Here is an 18,740-nt window from a genome sequence, read left to right as displayed (position 1 = left end):
AGACAGAGAGAGAGAGGAACCTCAATGTTACTGAGAACATTGACCTGTTGGCTCCCAAATGCTCCCCAACCAGGGATGGGGCCTGAGAGCAGGGAAGTGCCTGACAGGGAAGGAACCGAACCCTTTGGGTCCAGGACGATGCTCCAATCACCTGAGCCACCGCCCAAACCCCCTAACCTTGCCCCCCCCCCCCCCCCCCCCCGATTTACTGATTTTCAGGAAAAGAGACACACAGCCGCACGGGCTTCACTGCGGGAGCGAGAGGAGACGCAAGTGACAGTGACGCCTGAGGAGGTGCCTTTCCCAGATTTTATTGGTCAGAGCGCAGAGGCCGGGGCCAGGGTCAAACAGACCTCAGGGCTCTTGCTCAGGGGAACGTTTGGAGAAAAACTTCTTGATTCCCCCGCCAGCTTTCTCGAGCCCTCTCCCAATCGGGTGTCTAAGTTGCCAAGCGATTATGCCCGCCCTAATCCAGGGGTTCAAGACGTTCTTGATCTGTGCACGGGGAGGAAACGGGCTCCATGTGGGGCTGGGCCAGGGTCAGGAGCCCCCACCTGCACCCCCTTCCCTGGCCAGTGAGGCACCTTGGGGCCCGGCTCCCCCTCTGCCTGTGACCTTGGAGCCTGTGGTGGAGCCCCCACCCCTTAAACAGATGGGGAAACTGAGGCCCAGAGATGGCTAGTGGCTTCCCCAGGTCCCAGGGCCCATCCAGCGAAGCCGAGGTGGGGCCAGACTGAAAGCTCATCAGCACAGTGAGCGGCTCCCCAGCCTCAGCAGGAACCTTCTGGAAGGTGGCTGCATGCCCCCTGCTGGGCCTCACCCAGAGTCTGAGGCTGCAGGTCGGGGGGTGGGGGGGCGGGCTGGGAGGGGGCCTTTCTAAGAGGCTCCTGGGCAGGGACCCCACTCAGATCCAGGCTGGGGCTGGGGGAGGAGGGGGAGGGGGATCCCTGGGCCCAGGACGCTCCAGGGCCACACCCATCGGCCCCCAGGTCTCAGAAGGGGCCGCTCACCTCCTCGCAGACGACGTCATAGTAGCCGGTGTCCTGGTCCAGGGTGACGGTCCCCACGCACTCCTTCACCAGCTGCAAGGGCGCAGGTCACACCTCCACCCGGAGCTGAGCCCTCCCAGCCGCCCCGTCCCTGGGAATGGGCCCCGACGCCTCCTGTCCAGCATCTCGGGGCACCCCAGCCCCCAGCTCACCCCGTTCTCCTTGAAGTCACACTGCTCGGGGGGCTGCCGCGTCGTCCTGGGGCACACAGTCTCCTTCAGGGTGAAGCTCACGGGCTTCGGGGTGTCTGGGTTCAGGTCCTGGCGGGAGAGAAAGTGGGGAGACCAGGGCTGGGCCTCTGCTTGCTCCCCTGGTCTCACCCGCCCCGCCCCCTCCAAAGAGAACAGCCTTCAGCAGCCCCTGCCCTGTCCCTGGCGCTGGTTTGGTGCTGGGTGTGGGCAGGGGGAGAGGGCAGAGCCTGCCCAGCTCCAAGGGGACCCGGGGCGCAGGGCCTCCTGGGGCCTCCTGTGTGGGAGGCAGATGAGCACAGGACACTCAGAGCAGGGCCGTGTCCTGGTTCGTTTGGCGCAGGGCACCTTCAGTCCTGTGTTTAATTCCTGGGCAAGGGCACCTGCCCGGGCTGCAGGCTCATTCCCCAGTAGGGGGCGTGCAGGAGGCAGCCGATCCATGATTCTCATCATGGATGTTTCTATCTCTCTCCCTCTCCCTTCCTCCCTGAAATCCATAAAAATCTATTTTAGCCCTGGCCGGGGTGGCTCAGTGGATAGAGCGCCAGCCTGCAGACCAAAGGGTCCCGGGTTCAATACTGGTCAAAGGTCCATATCTCCAATGCAGGCTCCTCCCTGGCCCAGGACCTGGTCAAAGTTTTTGTAAGAGGCAACCAATCCATGTGTCTCCTTCACATCAATATTTCTCTCTGTCTTTCCCTCTCTCTAAAAATAAATGGAAAATATCCGTGGTTGAGGATTTTTAAATAATAAAAATATATCTACATCTACATATTAAAAATAAATAAATAAAGCAGGGAGTCACACCCCAGCCCCGATGGCCTCCTCTTCCCTGGACCCCAGAAGCCTGAAGCCTGACTGGGGGGTGGGGGACCTCATTACACAGAATAGATTGGCAGGCGGGAGCGGCCTCTGGGAGGGGACACAACCCTGGGAGGTGCCCTGGAGGAGAGGGGACCCCTGGAGGGAGCAGCCGCCCTGAGGGCGGCCAAGCAGAAGCCAAGGGAGTGGCAGGAGGCCAGAGCAGAGCCCCTCCCGCCCCCCACTCACGCCCTGGGGCTGCGGGTCCTGCTGCAGGAGGCGGTAGAGGCTGGCCTCCCGGGAGCGCTGGTTGAAGCCCTGCACAGCCAGGCGCACGGCCTCCTGGTAGCTCAGGGCCCGGGCGGCGGCCGGAGGCCAGGGCATGGCCAGGCCCAGCAGCAGCAGCAGCAGCGGCCAGCGCCCCCAGCACAGGCGGCTCCTCTGGGTCTCCATGTCCCCGAGTGGAGTCCCCCCAACACGCAGGGCCCCCTTTATGCAGCCCGGCCAGGCCCCCCCGGCCTGGGCCCCAGCGGCTGGGCTTGCCTCAGCTCCCTGTTGCCTCACAGGCTGCTGCTCAGTGGGCGAGGTCGTTCCAGGGCAACGTGAAGAAATGGTTTCCCCATCTCCCCACCTGCTCCTTCTTCCTCCTGGGACACTTCCGCTCTCCCCACCCCATCCCCCGCCTGGCTCCTGCACCTCCTTCCTTTCTCCCCTCTGAATGCAGCCTCAACCTCCAGACACCACCGCCTCCAAGCTCCAGGCTCCAGCCATGGCTGCCCTCTGTTCTGGGGAGCGAGGTGGCTCTCCCCAGCCTCCAGGTTGAGCCCTAGCCAGGCCGATGTGTGCATGTGGGCGGCAGCCACACAGGAGGGAGGCTGACCAGACCCTCAGAAGCCATGGCCGCCCTCTCTCCTGGGGAGTGAGGGGGCTTGCCCCAGCCTGCCTTTTTCGGGGTTTGATTCCTACTCATACCACAGTCACGTTCCTCACCATCTTCACCATCCTCACCATCTTCACCATCCTCACCATCCTCACCATCGTCACCATCGTCACCATTGTCCGGGGGATCCTATGGCTGCTGATGACCCATTTCACCACCACCCCCTTCAGGAGCCCCGAAAACCTTCTCTGGCATCTGGGCCTGTGTGTGTGTGTGTGTGTGTGTCTGTATTTTTATTGATTAAAGATAGGAAGGGAAAGAGGGAGAGAGAGAGAAACATCAATGATAGAGAATCATGGATCAGCTGCCTCCACGCCCCAAACTTGGGATTGAGCCTGCAACCTGGGCCTGTGCCCTGACCAGGAATGGAACTGTGACCTCCTGGTTCATAGGTTGACAATCAACCGCTGAGCCCTGCAGGGCGGGCAGGGCCTGGAGCCTCCTTGCTCCCATTGCCCTCCCCCAGCCCTGCAGGCCCCAGGCGCCAGGCTGCTGCATACACCCCACCACTCCTCCCCGGGCCCTCCTGCTCTCTCCCCTCTGCCTGACACGCCCGGCCACCAACCAACCCTCCCTGACCTCCAGCCGGACGGGGCCACCGTCTCCTCTTTGCTCCCAGCCTTCGGGACGTCTCTTCCCATTTGATCCCAGATGAGCCCGGTCAGTGCTCTAGTGGAGACAGGCCCCGGCGGCTGCAGGGAGAGAGCACCTGGGAGAGGAGAGGCCAGCGTGCCAGGGGCCCAGCGGCAGCATGGACATGCAGGCCAGCTCCCCTGGGAGTGGCCGTGCGGCCAGGAGGCCTGGGGTCGCTGCTGGCCTCTTGGCCTGGGGGCCTCTTGGGTTTGGACATCTGGGGTGCAGGGTGCTGTTGCGCACTCGGCCTCGGGAGAAGGAAGGAGAAATGGGCTTGTGTGCAACCTGGTTTCACAGCCGGGATTGCCCCAGGGGCTCTGGACCAGCCGGGCCTGCACACGGGCCCTGGAGAGAGGCCGGGAGGAAGTCAGCCCAGGGCACCGGCCCCTCAGCTCTCTCCTGGGTCCCTCAGCTTTAGTTCTGGCTTCAGGGTCCCCAAGGAGCCAAACCAGGAGAGGACAAGGCATCAGTGCTGGGCCTTAGCCCAGGGCAGGCTCCTCTAGGGCAGACCCCACCACTCAGAGCGCCTTTCCCACTGGCCACAGGGACCTCTGCCTGGGCCAGCCCCGCACACGCCTCCCGCTCCGAATCAACAGAGCCAGGGGCTTCCAAAGGTCCTCCGACGCCTGCAAGTCAGGATGGGGCCCGGGGGTCGCCGTCCCTCTATGGGCCACAGCACAGGGTCCAGGCTTCCCAGCCTCCAGGGCTGAGCCCCAGCCAGGCCGGTGGGTGCGTGTGGGCGTCAACCACACAGGAGGGAGGCTGAGCAGACCCTCTGAAGCCAAGGCCGCCCTCTCTCCCGGAGAGCGAGGGGCTCTCCCCAGCCTGCCTTTTTCATAAGTTCTCTCTCATGAACAAGGTGATCAGAAGATTCCAGAGGAGCCCAGCCGGCGTGGCTCAGGGGTTGAGCATGGACTTATAAACCAGGAGGTCAGGGTTCGATTCCCACTTAGAGCACAAGCCCAGGTTGTGGGCTCCATCCGTGTGGGGCCTGCAGGGGGCAGCCGATCAATGATTCTCTCTCATCACTGATGTTTCTGGGGAGAGCGGCTACAGCGTTTGGACAGGTTCAAGCCTCGGACTAATGAGAGGGCTGGGTCCCCTCGTGGCAAAGCCCTCCCAGCACCATGACAGCCAAAGGCTATGGTTGTGAGCTTGGCCTGATGGTCTGAGCCTGTGGCCACGTGGCTGAGTGATGTGGGCTGCGGGAGGGGCAGTAACAAAGCTTGATCAGGTGCCTGTAACTGAGTGGATTGGAAACCCGGGAGAATGTTGTCACCACGCCCTTACTTTGCCTTGTGGAATCTGCGATAAAATAAGGACTCGGCTTGCAGGCCGTGGCGCTGTCGCTAGCTCTCCATCAGAGAGGACCGCGTCCCACTCAGACCCAGCTTTCTTCTCTTGTCTGTCTTTTCTCCATCCTTCACCGCCCCCTGTCAGGCCCCCAAAGCTGGCTGAGCTGCTGGGCACATTTTCTATCTCCCTCTCCCTTCCTCTCTGAAATTAATATAAAAAAATTTTTTTAAAGAAGATTCTAGGGGAGTCCGGATCAAAAAGGGGAAAATCCCTCAGCTCCCAGGAAGCTTTAACACAGCAGTTCTCAATGTGTGGACCCCAGACCATTAGTGTCACAGCTCCTGGAAATTCAGCACACACTCACACACACACACACACACACACACACTCACACTCACTCACACACACACACACTCACACAGACACACTCACACACACTCACACTCACACACACACTCTCACACTCACACACACACACACTCACACACACACTCACACACACACACAGAAACACACACTCACACACACACTCGCACACACTTACACACACACTCACACACACACACACACACACACACACACTCACACACACTCACCCCTTTTCATCAACCCAGAATCACACCCTGTGCCCATGATGTCGTCTCTCCTTCCTCCCTCCTTCCATCCCCTGTGAACACTGATCTGCTTTCTCTTTCTAAGGATCTGTCTGTTCTGGATCTCGCTCATCAGAGGAATCAAGCCCAGCTGGAGAGGCTCAGGGGTTGAGTATTGACCTGTGAACCAGGAGGTCATGGTTGGGTTCCCATCAGGGCACAGGCCTGGGTTGCTTGTGGGAAACTGATATAGGGTTAAGCCTCGGACTGACCTGCTGGCAAAGTCATAAACAAGTCCCAGCTTAGAGGGCACAGTCCTCTTAGCATAATTAGGCTTGACCTTATAACACTCCCTAGATCTTATCTGGGCAGCTAATGGGATGAGGAAGTGCAGGAAGTGTAACCATGGTCAAAACAAGTGAAACTCACAAGAACTGTGTAACTATGGTAACCACTACCTTGTTTACCTCTCACTATAAAAGCTTGGTGAGGCCTGTGCACAGGGGAAGTCCTTCCTCTTGAGTTGGACTTGCTCGCCTGGTCCCCCATATTCCCAAATTATCTTGTGTCTTTTCTATTTCATTTGTGTGCGGCTCCACTTCCAGACCCAAACCCTGAACCACGCAGGACGTGGAGGGAAACACTTATGACATCTGGCGCCCGTTGGGAACTCTGGAAGTGAAGGTTTCGCTAGAGCGAAAAAAGGAAGTTTCACTGGTAAAGTGAGGAACAGAGAATTCACCATAAAGGTAGGAAAATTCACCGTAAAGGTGAGGGATTATTTCACCGCACACAAACGCCCACAATCAGCTACAGTGGTCCGGAGCTGTAGGAGGTGTGGGAACGTTTTCTCAACCCGGCTAACGGGGCAGGATTCGGCTTTAAAAAAAAAAAAAAAGTAGATTGGGCTTTTAAAAAAGTAAGAAACTTTATTATAGACTTCTGAGTTGCATGCTTAAGGAGCTAAAGTTTCAGAAGGTAACTGCATGTTGTTATAGAACATAACTTTTGGTTTCTTGAAAAAGGTACGTTAGATCTTAAGAGTTTGCCAAAAAGTTAGAAATCGAAAAAATGTCAGCAGCAGGGAAAAACTTGCCTCCAAACTGTTTTCCCTTGTGGAACATGAAAGGGCGAGGGCTATGCCCTCCATCTTGCCTGTATCCTCCATGTTGGGGCCACGTGCGGCCTTCTTCCCGGAAGCCCAGGCCTCTGCTGGCCGCGCCCGGGATTTTAAACTAACCAATGACAATCAAGGGAAGTGCGCACCATAGATATGACCACATCCTGTGTAATGGGTCACCAGCTCGCACCTGGCACAGCCCCCTCTCCCGCCCCTACTCCAACCCTCTATGAAACCCCTGGTTCGAGCAGACTGCTTTCTCTTTGCCACCTGCTGCTGCGTCAGTAAGGAAGGTAGAGGAGCTAAGCCCGGGCTTAAAATAAAAGACTCTTTGCTTTTGCATCGGACTGGCTGGCTCCCTGGTGGCTTCTTGGGAATCTTGAAATCTGGGCATAACAGAACACAGTATTTCATTTACTAGAGCCTTTGAGAGAGGCCACGGAGGATAAATCTTCTCCCCTTGCACCCTCCGCTCCTAAAGAGGAGCAGAAAGAAAAGAAAAAATGGGAGGAATGGCCTTCATGGCTCCCTCCACCTCCATGTCCTAATTAATTCTCCGTTAATAGAATCACCTGTGCAAAAACGCCAAATTATAAAGAAATTGGAATATTAAAAGGTACTCCTTTAAATCAGGCTGGAAAAATGAGTGCCATGGTCATCTCAATGTGGTTTCTTGTTCAAATTAAAATCTTAGTTTGTATTTGGAATCTAAAATCTGTAATAAGAAATGAAATTCCGCTACAGAATCCACCTCTGCTGTGGAGAGATTCAAAGGTGGCAGGAGAGGGCAGAGTTTTCGGCTCGCCCGTAAAAAGATTAGTTTTGTTAAAAATTACCGGAGAACATCTTATGACAACCAAACTCTGGCTAAGATAACCTTGGGTGCTAGCCATAACTTTGGAAAGCGAAATAGGAAAAAATTTAAAATGTCTTTTTCTATTAGTCATGACTTTGGGAAAAATACGCCATCTGCGTCATTTGCTGAAACTTCCCCCACAGCAGGATGTGGGGGAAGGGAAGGGAGCACACGGCGATCCAATATGGACGCCCCCTCCCCAACTATTCTAATAGAAAAGTTTTACAAAATTTAAAAAATTCGTCTGGGATTTCTGTGCACGTGTAAAGAGAAAAACTGGCTTGGAACTAAAGCACGCACCGTCCGATTTTGGACATGTAGAGAGAGTTTTGAGCTGAATTCTCTTTACAAATGTACAGAATAAAACCGAAGACTGATTATTTCCTAAGAAAAATGGTGTATTTGATCCAGGGAAGAAATGCAGGCTGGTTCTAGCAACAAGATTGGTATATTTCCTTAATAAAGAGTGATTTTTGAAATGTTAATGAGGCCCGTTCCAAAATTAATCTTAAAACCTCAAAGAAATTCAGTAAAATTGTCTGTTACAGAAAATTTGCCAAAGTAACTGCCTTAAAATAATAATTTGGATTTGAATCTCAAGAATTATTGATCTATATTAATTATAAGAAATTAAGTAGCCCGGTAAAAGACGCTACGCCTTTTAATTAAGGCTTGTTCCCAGTTTCCCATCCTTGATAGAAAGAATGTAACTAATTTGCATTTTAATGGTTACCTGTTTCCAGTCAGTGGCAGCCCAGGGCTTTGGGAGTTTGCTAAATTGCTAAATCTGCCTCATGAAAAATCCAGAGGACAGAATTGAATCTGTTGGTTGATTATATCTTGCATTTTTGAAGTTTATTCTTAATGTTACTGATTGAGAAATGCTAAATATTTGATTTGCCAGCTAAAAGTTTAAGGTTCGGATTGAATTGGGAAAAATTGGGTAATTGAGGTAGCTAAATGCCTAAAGTATAGAGATTTATCTTTGAAAAAATAATTTTTGTTTTCTCTGAAATAATTAGAATTCAAAAAATGTTACTCATTGATCTGATTAAAAAAGAGGGTAAATTCTGTGATCCCAACCGAAATTTATATATAAAGATCAGTTTTAATTTAATTGATATCTCTTAATAATTAAAAAAGGTATATAATCTTTAAATCATATATACACATATGTATTTGATGATCTTTCAAGTTAGATTTCAAAACTATAACCAAGGAATGACTTTGAGACATTTCACGGGCCCTGAAGTATTTTCAAAAGTTTATTCTCTCTTCTTAAAGGATTTTTTAATAAAGCCAATTTAATATACTTGAAATCACATGGAAAGCTTTATCAAATATAAATTAATAAATATATTTTAAGTTTTTGCCTCTAAGAAAGGGCAAAACAAGTTATTTTGTTTGATATTTCTTAAAATACAGCAGAATTTTAAGATGTAATTTAAAATAACAAAAGCTCCTCGCCGCTGCATTTTAAATTAGGCTGGAGGTGGGGCTGCGTTTGCACCTCGTGAATCAGACATAAAACTTTACTAAATTTACTAACTTTATTAATAAAAGTACCTACTAATAAGAAGCCAGTATCTTTGTAAGCAATTGAATCCTAGTAAAGTAAAATTCTTCTAAAAAAGTTACTGAAGGCTTCCCATGATTCCTCTGTATATGCAAATAAGCCAAAAGGGAATGCTGTTTAAAAATGTTACCTTAAATTTAATAAAAAGGAGAAATTTTAAAATTTTGATATATCTTCCACTAATATTTATAGGATAATCTAATGATTTGCTGTTAAAATACCAAATCTGAAAGTACAGTCACCATAAATGTTTAATGACTTTGACTTGAAATACATGGCCTTGCGGCACTATCAGTCAACATCCAGAAAGTAACCCTGTATATTACTTAGTGTAAAAGAAAAAGATTTCTTTTTAAATTGAAGTTCTTTAAGTTTACCCAGCAGGAGGAGGATGAGCAGGACAACAAACAGTCTGGAAACCACCTGGGGCATGGTCAAGAAGACTGTACAGAGAACGTCTTTCTTGCCATGCTAGCAGTACTCATCTGTACGGTAATATTACCCAGGGCAAACGTGCAAGTATTTCAGACTTATGCTCCTGACCCTTCATGGGTAAGAACCCTTACGTGGGCCGATCCTTCCAGGAGGACCACAGCTGGGGCAAGGAAGCATATGGACAAGGTATTATTACACTGCTGTTGCCACCCAGCTTCCCTTTTGTAAGACTCTATTCAAGCCACTGCTCCCTTGTGTGTAAAATTAAAGAGAGGTTTTTGGCCAGCCTGGACCCCAAAGAACGGGGAAGAAACAGCTCAAGAACATGTATTATCTCTACTTGCTCCTAGGAAAAGGTGCAGAAAATATAAGTGTGCTAAGGCACCCCTCCCCCCACTAAGTCTTTACGTACATGATCTTATGTATGGAATCCCACTGAGGAAGAAGTTAATTGGTAAGACTGTTATAGTAATTATCCTACCACCAGCAAACTTAATTTTTTTTCTTTATAGACTGGAGCCCTTATGGTTCTCTGTATAGTAACAACCTCACCCTTAAATGGACAGGGCATGCATCCTATCTATATGTTGAAGAAAATCACTCCATCTCATGGAGGAGACTTTGTTGGGCCTCAATTACAACATGACAACTGGCCTCTACAAAGTACGCAGTGGAAATTAGCTGCTGCACTTGCCCTATAAAATGGTATAGTTTCAATTATAGCTCAAATAGTTCCATTTTTTGCTTTACGAGGAACTCTCAATAAGACAGTGTTTGCTACTGCCTGTGTGTTTGATCCCTTTGTGCTCCTATCAGGTCCCATTCAGATGCAACTTAATGTTACAAGCCATCTGTACGAGGTGTCATGCACAGATTGTACGTTATCCCATTGTATCAATTCTACTGTTCAAAAGAACTCCTTCATGATTTTAAAACAACCAGCTTTTGCTTGGGTTCCCACTAACTTAACTGAACCATGGGAATCTCATCAAACCTACGAACTGTTGCATGATCTAGTAAAAAAATCTTAAAAAGACAAAAAAAGATTTCTTGGAATGTTAATTGCAGGAATCTTTGCCCTCGTAATGTTACTCACTTCTGTGGGCATTGCTGCTTCATCTATGGTACAGACTGTTCAGACCTCTCATTTCGTACAACAGGTCAAGGAAAATGTAGCTAAGAGCTTGTCTATACAAAAAGAAATTGACAGCCAGTTTAAAATTGAATTTCCATGGCCTAGAGCAAAGAATATCCTTACATGATATTATTCTACAATGTCATTATATTTTACAACAGCATATTGTACATTTATCCCAAACAAATTTACAAACTAATTCTTTGAATGTTTGGCAGTAATTTAATAAGGACATTAAAGGATTTAATCCCTTCCACTGTGTGGAAGGCCCCCTGGGAAGGCACTTGAGCATTCTATATTGACCTCTCTTACTCTTTTTGTCAAGAGGGACCCTCTTCTCACAATCCCATTGCCCACAGCTGTTGCCTGAGCTCTGTTCATGCTGAGGTTGAAGCCTCATGGTGGCTGGTGCCGTGGATCTGTCTCTCGCCCAATGGCATGATCTGGGCCCTCCTTGGAGAAGAAACCTGGGTTCCCCAAGATATGTGCAATGCCGCGGCCCCGCCAGCAGGCGAGGGGATCCCAAGGCAATTGCTGGCCCTGGAGGCCACAGGGGCATAGGCTACCAAGGAGACAGAACTGAACCTCACATCACCCTGCTTGGCCCCGGAGGATGGCTGGTTAGTCAAAGACGGGTAAGATTCCTCAGGGAGGAACAACCTAAGACAGGCACAGTCGCAGAGGGGCCAGCAGAAGAGAACGTGGGGGTCGACAGAGGTGGAGCACAGATCCTCACCCCCCCAACTATGCAGGGGCTTGAACACTCGCCCCTTCTGAGGGAGGTCTCCTGCCCCCATGGCTGCTTCTTGCTTCCCATGCCCAGCCCAGATCGGGACCCAGGTAACAAAAAGAGACTTGGCCCAACTGAGATCAGTACCCAGACAACAGAGACTTAGCTGACAACAGCTATCCTATATCTACAACCAGCCTAACACCAGGAATGCTCAGGGCTTTCTCAAGGATGCAAAATAATCCTTTCCATTAATATTTACAGTGTAAACTAAGATTGTTGTTAGAGTATTAAATTTGACAGTAAAATAGCAGTCAAGTTTTCAGATTAATTAAAATTGGCTCAAGAAGTATTAACCAAAATTTTCATTTCATAGAAAAATTGCTTAACATGCAATGAACCTAAAACAGTCATATTTTTTGTGCAAAAAATTAAAATTTAGAGTTATCTAGACTGCATTATAACTTTACCAAAAAGTCTCCTAATAATTAAATCAAAAAAGGGGGGATAGTGGAAAAATACCATGTAAGGAAAAATATCCTGTAACTACATTACATCTAGAAAAATTTTTTCATTTGTAATGCTAACAGTGAGACACCCAGGAAAACACACATGGTGTCAAAATAAGCCAAAGGAAAATCATTTGGGCAAATATAAAAAGGACCCCAAGTAAAATTCCATTTATTAACCTTCGGTCGAGAATATGTTTGTATATTTTCAGAAAACAACTCCAAGACCATGTGGATTCCTGCAACAGAGAGGAATTCTCAGGAATGCTCCAGCCATGAAGACAAGAGGAGAGACAGTTCAGAGATGGAGACGCTGACGACGCTTTGCCATGCTAGCGGTCAGCAGCTGTGTGTCGCTGCAGGTTGCCCAGGATCAAACCAGAGAGGGTCAGACCTGCATCGCCACCATTTGTCCACCATCCAGAACTGAAATATCATTGCTGACATGTGCACATAAGGAACTATTGGACATTGAAACTTGGACTCAGAACTGTTGGACATTGAAATTGGGACTTAAACCATTTTTTGTTCTTGAAATGTTATGCTTAAGTTTTAAAATGTTTTGGGTTACGGATTGGCATTGTTATTGTTTTAATAGCCAGAGTTTTGTTCTTGATGTGTAAGTTATAGTAGCTTAATAATAAAAAAAGGGTGAGATGTGGGAAACTGATATAGGGTTAAGCCTCGGACTGACCTGCTGGCAAAGTCACAAACAAGTCCTAGCTTAAAGGACACAGTCCTCTTAGCATGATTAGTCTTGACCTTATAACACTCCCTAGATCTTATCTGGGTAGCTAATGGGATGAGGAAGTGTAACCATGGTCAAAACAAGTGAAACTTGAAAGGGCGAGGGCTATGCCCTCCATCTTGCCTGTATCCTCCATGTTGGGGCCACGTGCGGCCTTCTTCCCAGAAGCCCAGGCCTCTGCTGGCCACGCCCGGGATTTTAAACTAACCAATGACAATCAAGGGAAGTGCCGCCATAGATATGACCACATCCTGTGTAACAAGACCCGGCTTACGCCTGGCCAATCGGCAGGGCCCACAATCCCCTCGCGCCACCGCCCTATTAAAGCCGGTTTTTCCCACGCGGGGGCACTCTGCTCCGGGTCGCTGGGCTGGCCTGAGGTGGAGTCGGGTTGGCTAGCCCCCAATAAAAGGACCTTCTGCTCTTGTATCGAACTGGCTCCCAGTCTGGTATTTGGGGATCTTGGAATCTGGGCATAACAAAACTCACAAGAACTGTGTAACTATGGTAACCACTACCTTGTTTACCTCTCACTATAAAAGCTTGGTGAGGCCTGAGCACAGTGGAAGTCCTTCCTCTTGAGTTGGACTTGCTCGCCTGGTCCCCCATATTCCCAAATTATCTTGTGTCTTTTCTATTTCATTTGTGTGCGGCTCCACTTCCAGACCCGAACCCTGAACCACGCAGGACGTGGAGGGAAACACTTAGAACAGTTGCTGGCTACATCCCCAGTTTGGGGCGTGCAGGAGGCAGCTGGTCAGTAATTCTGTCTCATCAGTGATGTTTCTCTCTCTCCCTCTCCCTTCCTCTCTGAAATCAATAAAAATAGACATTTAAGAAAGAAAAGGAATCGAGGTGTGACTTTGGTGTTAGTCGGTTGAGAGGGACTGGTTGACAATCAATAAAATGTGTGACACGAATAGGACGTTCCTGAGAGGCAGGAGGCACTAGGAGCTCAGGAAACAGGAGCGGAAAGACCCTGAGGATGAAACGGGGAAGGGAAAGCCGACCCAAGAGTGGGTGCAGCGCTGGTCCCGGGGACACCTGGCCCAGCCTGGAGGCCGCGGGCTGGGCCTGGGCCTGCTGGACTCCCCCGCCCAGTGTCCGCCTTCCAGGGAGCCCACTCCTGGGCGGGTCCACATTTGCCTTTGGCTGCAGGGCTTCCTGCTCTTGTCAGGAGGGCTCCTGGGAGGAGCCTGGAGGAAAGGAATCCTGATGCTCTCTCCTCCCCGCTGGTCGCAGCCACCCCGAGGGGGGACCTGGGGTCTGACAGTGTCCAAGGCTGCCCTCCCTCCGGTCATGCTTGGGGGGCACATGCTCTGCATGGAGCTCAGCACGTCGATCACAGAGCCAGGGACTGGCTCAGCCACAGCCTCTATCCAGGACTCAACATCCGCCCCGGCCGGTGTGGCTCAGTGGATACAGCGTCGGCCTGCAGACTAGAGGGTCCCGGGTTCCGTTCCTTCAAGGGCACATGCCTGGGTTGCAGGCTCCTGCCTGGCCCAGGCCCTGGTTGGGGCTCCTGCAGGAGACAACCAATCAGTGTGTTTCTTTAACATCAATGTTGTCTTTCCCTCTCTCTGCCACTCTCTCTAAAAATCAATGGGGAAAATAAATAATAAAATAATATAAAAGTAGAGAGAGAGAGAAGAGAAGAGAAAAAATCAATGGAAAAATATCCTTGGATGAGGATTAAAAAACAAAAAAAAGACTCAAGCACATTATTGGGGAGAAACTCATTCTGCCTGAACTAGACCCGAGGCTATAATGGATTCTTTTTTATTTTAGGAAGAGTTATTTTACTTTTTAATATTTTCATTGATTTCAGAGAGGAAGGGAGAGGGAGATAGAAACATCAGTGATGAGAGAGAATCATTGACCGGCTGCCTCCTGCACGCCCCCTACTGGGCATGGAGCCTGCAACCTGGGCCTGTGCCCTGACTGGAGTGGAATCTGGGCCCCTTCAGTCCGCAGGCTGACGCTCTAGCCCAGTGATTAACAAAGTGGGCGCTACCGCCCCCTGGTGGGCGCTGCAGCGATCCAGGGGGGCGGTGATGGCCACAGGTGCATTTGTTTAAACTTTTTTTGTATTACCTTTCTATTCTGAGTTCAATAAATAATTTCATAATTTCAAACTTCAATGTTTCTAATTTACACCTTTCTTTACTATATTTTACGAAAAAGGTAGAAACATTAATACATATATCTTTCTGTCTAATTCCTATTAAAATTTTTAAAAAATTAATTTCCAGGGGGCACTGAGTAATATTTTTTCTGGAAAGGGGGCGGTAGGCCAAATAAGTTTGGGAACCACTGCTCTACCCACTGAGCAAATCCAGCCAGGGCTTGATCATTTTTTAAAATAAATCCTTTCTTGTTGAAAGTGTTACATGTGTCTCCTTCCCCATCGCCCGGTCCCAGCCCCTGTGGTCAGTGTCCATTGGCTCTGCCATGTGCAGGCACACAGTCCTTCCCCTGTTCCAGGCGGGCACCCTCGGGACTCAGCGGTGTGGCCCTGGGCCGCTCCTCCCGGGGAGGCTGGTTGCTGAGCACAGGTTGCAGGTGATCCGCGTGGGATGCCCTGAGGGTTCTCCCAGGTGGGGGGCGCGGCACGGAGTCCCCGGTTCAGGGTGTCCCCCTGCTCCTCAGGGAGCAGCGATGTCAGCGCCTCCGGTCGTCGGGCCGAGGGCCTGCGGGAGTCTGATGGCTCCTCCCTGGTGGGTCCCCATCGTGAGGAGCCCCACAGGCCGAGGGAGTCACGGCAGGTTAGTGGGTGCTTCTGGGGTGCTCCCTGCACTCCTTCATCCCCCTTCTCTCCTACCCTCCCCCCCACACACATGAGTAACAGGAACCTCAGCAGAAGGGCCTCTCTAGGCCGGGAGGCCATGTACAGGCGGGTCCGGTTCTGCAGGACCGTCTCCTGGAGGCGCCCAGAGCCCGATGGGGGGAGAGGGGGGAGGCGCCAGGCTCTTGTTTCTTTCCTCCTCACCTGAGGGTGTTGCTTATTGATTTTATTTATTTATTTTAATGTATTTTTATTGATTTCAGAGAGAAGGGAGGAGAGATAGAAACGTCAGTGATGAGAGAGAATCACTGATCAGCTGCCTCCTGCACGCCCCCCACTGGGGATCAAGCCCACCACCCGGGCCTGTGCCCTGAGCAGGAATCCAACGGCCACCTCCTGGTTCACAGGTTAGTGCTCAACCACTGTCCACGCCGGCCTTAATCCTCACCCAGGGATTTCTTGTTTTTATTGATTTAGAGAGAGAGAGAGAGAGAGAGAGACAGAGAGAAGGAGGGAGGAACCTCAATGTGAGCGAGAACATTGACCTGTTGGCTCCCAAATGCTCCTCAACCAGGGATGGACCTGAGAGCAGGGAAATGCCTGACGGGGAAGGAACCGAACCCTTTGGGTCCAGGACGATGCTCCAATCACCTGAGCCACCACCCAAGCCCCCCCCCAACCCCCCATTTACTGATTTTCAGGAAAAGAGACTCACACAGCCACATGGGCTTCACTGCAGAGCGACAGAAGGCGACACAAGTGACACTGACGCCTGAGGAGGTGGCTTTCCCAGATTTTATTGGTCAGAGCGCAGAGGCCGGGGCCAGGGCCAAACAGACCTCAGGGCTCCACCTTGGGTGAGGGTTTTCTGAAAATATTCTTGATTCTCTGGCCAAAACTCTTGATCTTTTCCCAAACCTTCTTTTTAGCATTCTTGATGCGTTCCACTAGATTCTCAATGTTCAAACTAACGTCCTGGATCTGTGCACGGGGAGGAAACGGGCTCATGTGGGGCGGGGCCAGGGTCAGGAGCCCCCACCTGCACCCCCTAAATGGGCCAGCGAGGTGCCTAGGGGTCTGGGCTCGCCCTCTGCCTGTGACCTTGGAGCCTGTGGTGGAGCCCCCACCCCTTAAACAGATGGGGAAACTGAGGCCCAGAAGTGGCTAGTGGCTTCCCCTGGTCCCAGGGCCCATCCAGCAAAGCCGAGGCGGAGACGGGCTGAAAGCTCATCAGCGCAGTGAGCGGCTCCCCAGCCTCAGCAGGAACCTTCTGGAAGGTGGCTGCATGCCCCCTGCTGGGCCTCACCCGGAGTCTGAGGCTGCAGGTCGGGGGGGGGGGGGGGGGGGCGGGCGGGGTGGGGGCCTTTCTAACAGGCTCCTGGGCAGGGACCCCACTCAGATCCAGGCCTGGGCTGAGGGAGGACAGGGAGGGGGATCCCTGGGCCCAGGACGCTCCAGGGCCACACCCATCGGCCCCCAGGTCTCAGAAGGGGCTGCTCACCTCCTCGCAGACAACGTCATTGTAGCCGGTGCCCTGGTCCAGGGTGACGGTCCCCGCGCACACCTTCACCAGCTGCAAGGGCGCAGGTCACACCTCCACCCGGAGCTGAGCCCTCCCAGCCGCCCCGTCCCTGGGAATGGGCCCCGACGCCTCCTGTCCAGCATCTCGGGGCGCCCCAGCCTCCAGCTCACCCCGTTCCTCTTGAAGGCACACTGCTCGGGGGGCTGCCGTGTCGTCCTGGGGCACACGGTCTCCTTCAGGGTGAAGCTCACGGGCTTCGGGGTGTCTGGGTTCAGGTCCTGGCCGGAGAGAAAGTGGGGAGACCAGGGCTGGGCCTCTGCTTGCTCCCCTGGTCTCACCCGCCCCGCCCCCTCCAAAGAGAACAGCCTTCAGCAGCCCCTGCCCTGTCCCTGGCGCTGGTTTGGTGCTGGGTGTGGGCAGGGGGAGAGGGCAGAGCCCGCCCAGCTCCAAGGGGACCCGGGGCGCAGGGCCTCCTGGGGCCTCCTGTGTGGGAGGCAGATGAGCACAGGACACTCAGAGCAGGGCCGTGTCCTGGTCCGTTTGGCTCAGGGCACCTTCAGTCCTGGGTTCAATTCCTGGTCAAGGGCACAGGCCCGGGTTGCTAGCTGGATCCCCAGGAGGGGGCTTGCAGGAGGCAGCCGATCAATGAATCTCATCATGTATGTTGCTATCTCCCTCCCTCTCCCTTCCTCCCTGAAATCAATAAAAGTCTATTTATCCCTGGCCGGGGTGGCTCAGTGGGTTTGCTCGTGCATGAGGCAACCATAGATGTGTCTCTCACATCGATATTTCTCTCCGTCTTTCCCTTTCTCTTCCACTGTCACTAAAAATCAATGGAGAAATATCCTCGGGTGAGGATTTTAAAGTAATAATAATAATAAAACTAAAAAATAGATTTTAAAAAATAAAAAAATAAATAAAGCAGGCAGCCACACCCCAGCCCCATGACCTGCTCTCCCCTGGGACCCCAGAAACCTGAAGCCTGAGTGGCGGGAGGACCTCATTGCTCAGAATAGATTGGCAGGCGGGAGCGGCCTCTGGGAGGGGACACAGCCCTGGGAGGTGCCCTGGAGGAGAGGGGACCCCTGGAGGGAGCAGCCTCCCTGAGGGCAGACAAGCAGAAGCCCAGGGAGTGGCAGGAGGCCAGAGCAGAGCCCCTCCCGCCCCCCACTCACGCCCTGGGGCTGCGGGTCCTGCTGCAGGAGGCGGTAGAGGCTGGCCTCCCGGGAGCGCTGGTTGAAGCCCTGCACAGCCAGGCGCACGGCCTCCTGGTAGCTCAGGGCCCGGGCGGCGGCCAGAGGCCAGGGCATGGCCAGGCCCAGCAGCAGCAGCAGCAGCGGCCAGCGCCCCCAGCACAGGCGGCTCCTCTGGGTCTCCATGTCTCCGAGTGGAGTCCCCCCAACACGCAGGGCCCCCTTTATGCAGCCCGGCCAGGCCCCCCCTGCCCGGGCCCCGGCTGCTGGGCTTGCCTCAGCTCCCTGTTGCCTCACAGGCTGCTGCTCGGTGGGCGAGGTCGCTCCTGGGCAACGTGAAGAAATGGTTTCCCCATGTCCCCACCTGCTCCTTCTTCCTCCTGGGACACTTCCCCCTTCTCCCCACACCATTCCCCGCCTGGTTCCTGCACCCGCTCCCTTGTTCCCCTCTGAATGCAGCCTCAACCTCCAGACACCACCGCCTCCAAGCTCCAAGCTGCCCCAGACCACAGTCGCCTTCCTCACCATCGTCACCATCCTCACCATCCTCACTATCCTCACCATCGTCACCATCCTCACCACCCTCACCATTGTCACCATCGTCACCATCCTCACCATCCTCACCATCCTC

At 52.2% G+C, this 18,740-nt stretch overlaps 2 protein-coding genes across 2 annotated transcripts; both read right to left on the bottom strand.

Annotated features, from left to right (window-relative positions):
• Positions 1-295: 295 nt before the first annotated feature.
• LOC138992262 (antibacterial peptide PMAP-23-like) lies at positions 296-2,491 on the bottom strand. The gene is made up of 4 exons (XM_070390904.1): positions 2,288-2,491; positions 1,202-1,309; positions 1,011-1,082; positions 296-495 (listed from the first exon to the last, which is right to left on the bottom strand). The coding sequence occupies exons 1-4, from the start codon at positions 2,489-2,491 to the stop codon at positions 355-357; spliced, it is 525 nt and encodes a 174-aa protein (XP_070247005.1). The 3' UTR covers positions 296-354.
• Positions 2,492-16,189: 13,698 nt separating this feature from the next.
• On the bottom strand, positions 16,190-18,295 carry LOC138992260 (cathelicidin-6-like). Its single transcript, XM_070390902.1, has 4 exons — positions 18,092-18,295; positions 17,087-17,194; positions 16,896-16,967; positions 16,190-16,375 (listed from the first exon to the last, which is right to left on the bottom strand). Exons 1-4 carry the CDS (start codon positions 18,293-18,295, stop codon positions 16,235-16,237), a joined length of 525 nt encoding a protein of 174 aa, XP_070247003.1. The 3' UTR covers positions 16,190-16,234.
• Between the last annotated feature and the right edge of the window lie 445 nt (positions 18,296-18,740).

Source organism: Myotis yumanensis, unplaced genomic scaffold, assembly GCF_028538775.1.
Source record: "Myotis yumanensis isolate MYYU_CA2020_CCGP unplaced genomic scaffold, mMyoYum1.0.hap1 SCAF_14, whole genome shotgun sequence".
In the NCBI taxonomy this organism is placed as follows: domain Eukaryota; kingdom Metazoa; phylum Chordata; class Mammalia; order Chiroptera; family Vespertilionidae; genus Myotis; species Myotis yumanensis.
Note: the sequence above shows the minus strand (reverse complement) of the source record. Positions and strands in the feature narration are given on the sequence as shown.

Excerpts from the sequence above, each read along its gene's own strand:
- LOC138992262 (XM_070390904.1), bottom strand. The coding sequence starts at position 2,491 with ATGGAGACCCAGAGGAGCCGCCTGTGCTGGGGGCGCTGGCCGCTGCTG. Across the intron at positions 1,310-2,287 it reads AGGACCCGCAGCCCCAGGGC|GACCTGAACCCAGACACCCC; the intron begins GTGAGTGGGGGG and ends CTCTCCCGCCAG. Across the intron at positions 496-1,010 it reads ATGACGTCGTCTGCGAGGAG|ATCAAGAACGTCTTGAACCC; the intron begins GTGAGCGGCCCC and ends CCCCGTGCACAG.
- LOC138992260 (XM_070390902.1), bottom strand. The coding sequence starts at position 18,295 with ATGGAGACCCAGAGGAGCCGCCTGTGCTGGGGGCGCTGGCCGCTGCTG. Across the intron at positions 16,968-17,086 it reads GTGCCTTCAAGAGGAACGGG|CTGGTGAAGGTGTGCGCGGG; the intron begins GTGAGCTGGAGG and ends GCGCCCTTGCAG. Across the intron at positions 16,376-16,895 it reads ATGACGTTGTCTGCGAGGAG|ATCCAGGACGTTAGTTTGAA; the intron begins GTGAGCAGCCCC and ends CCCCGTGCACAG.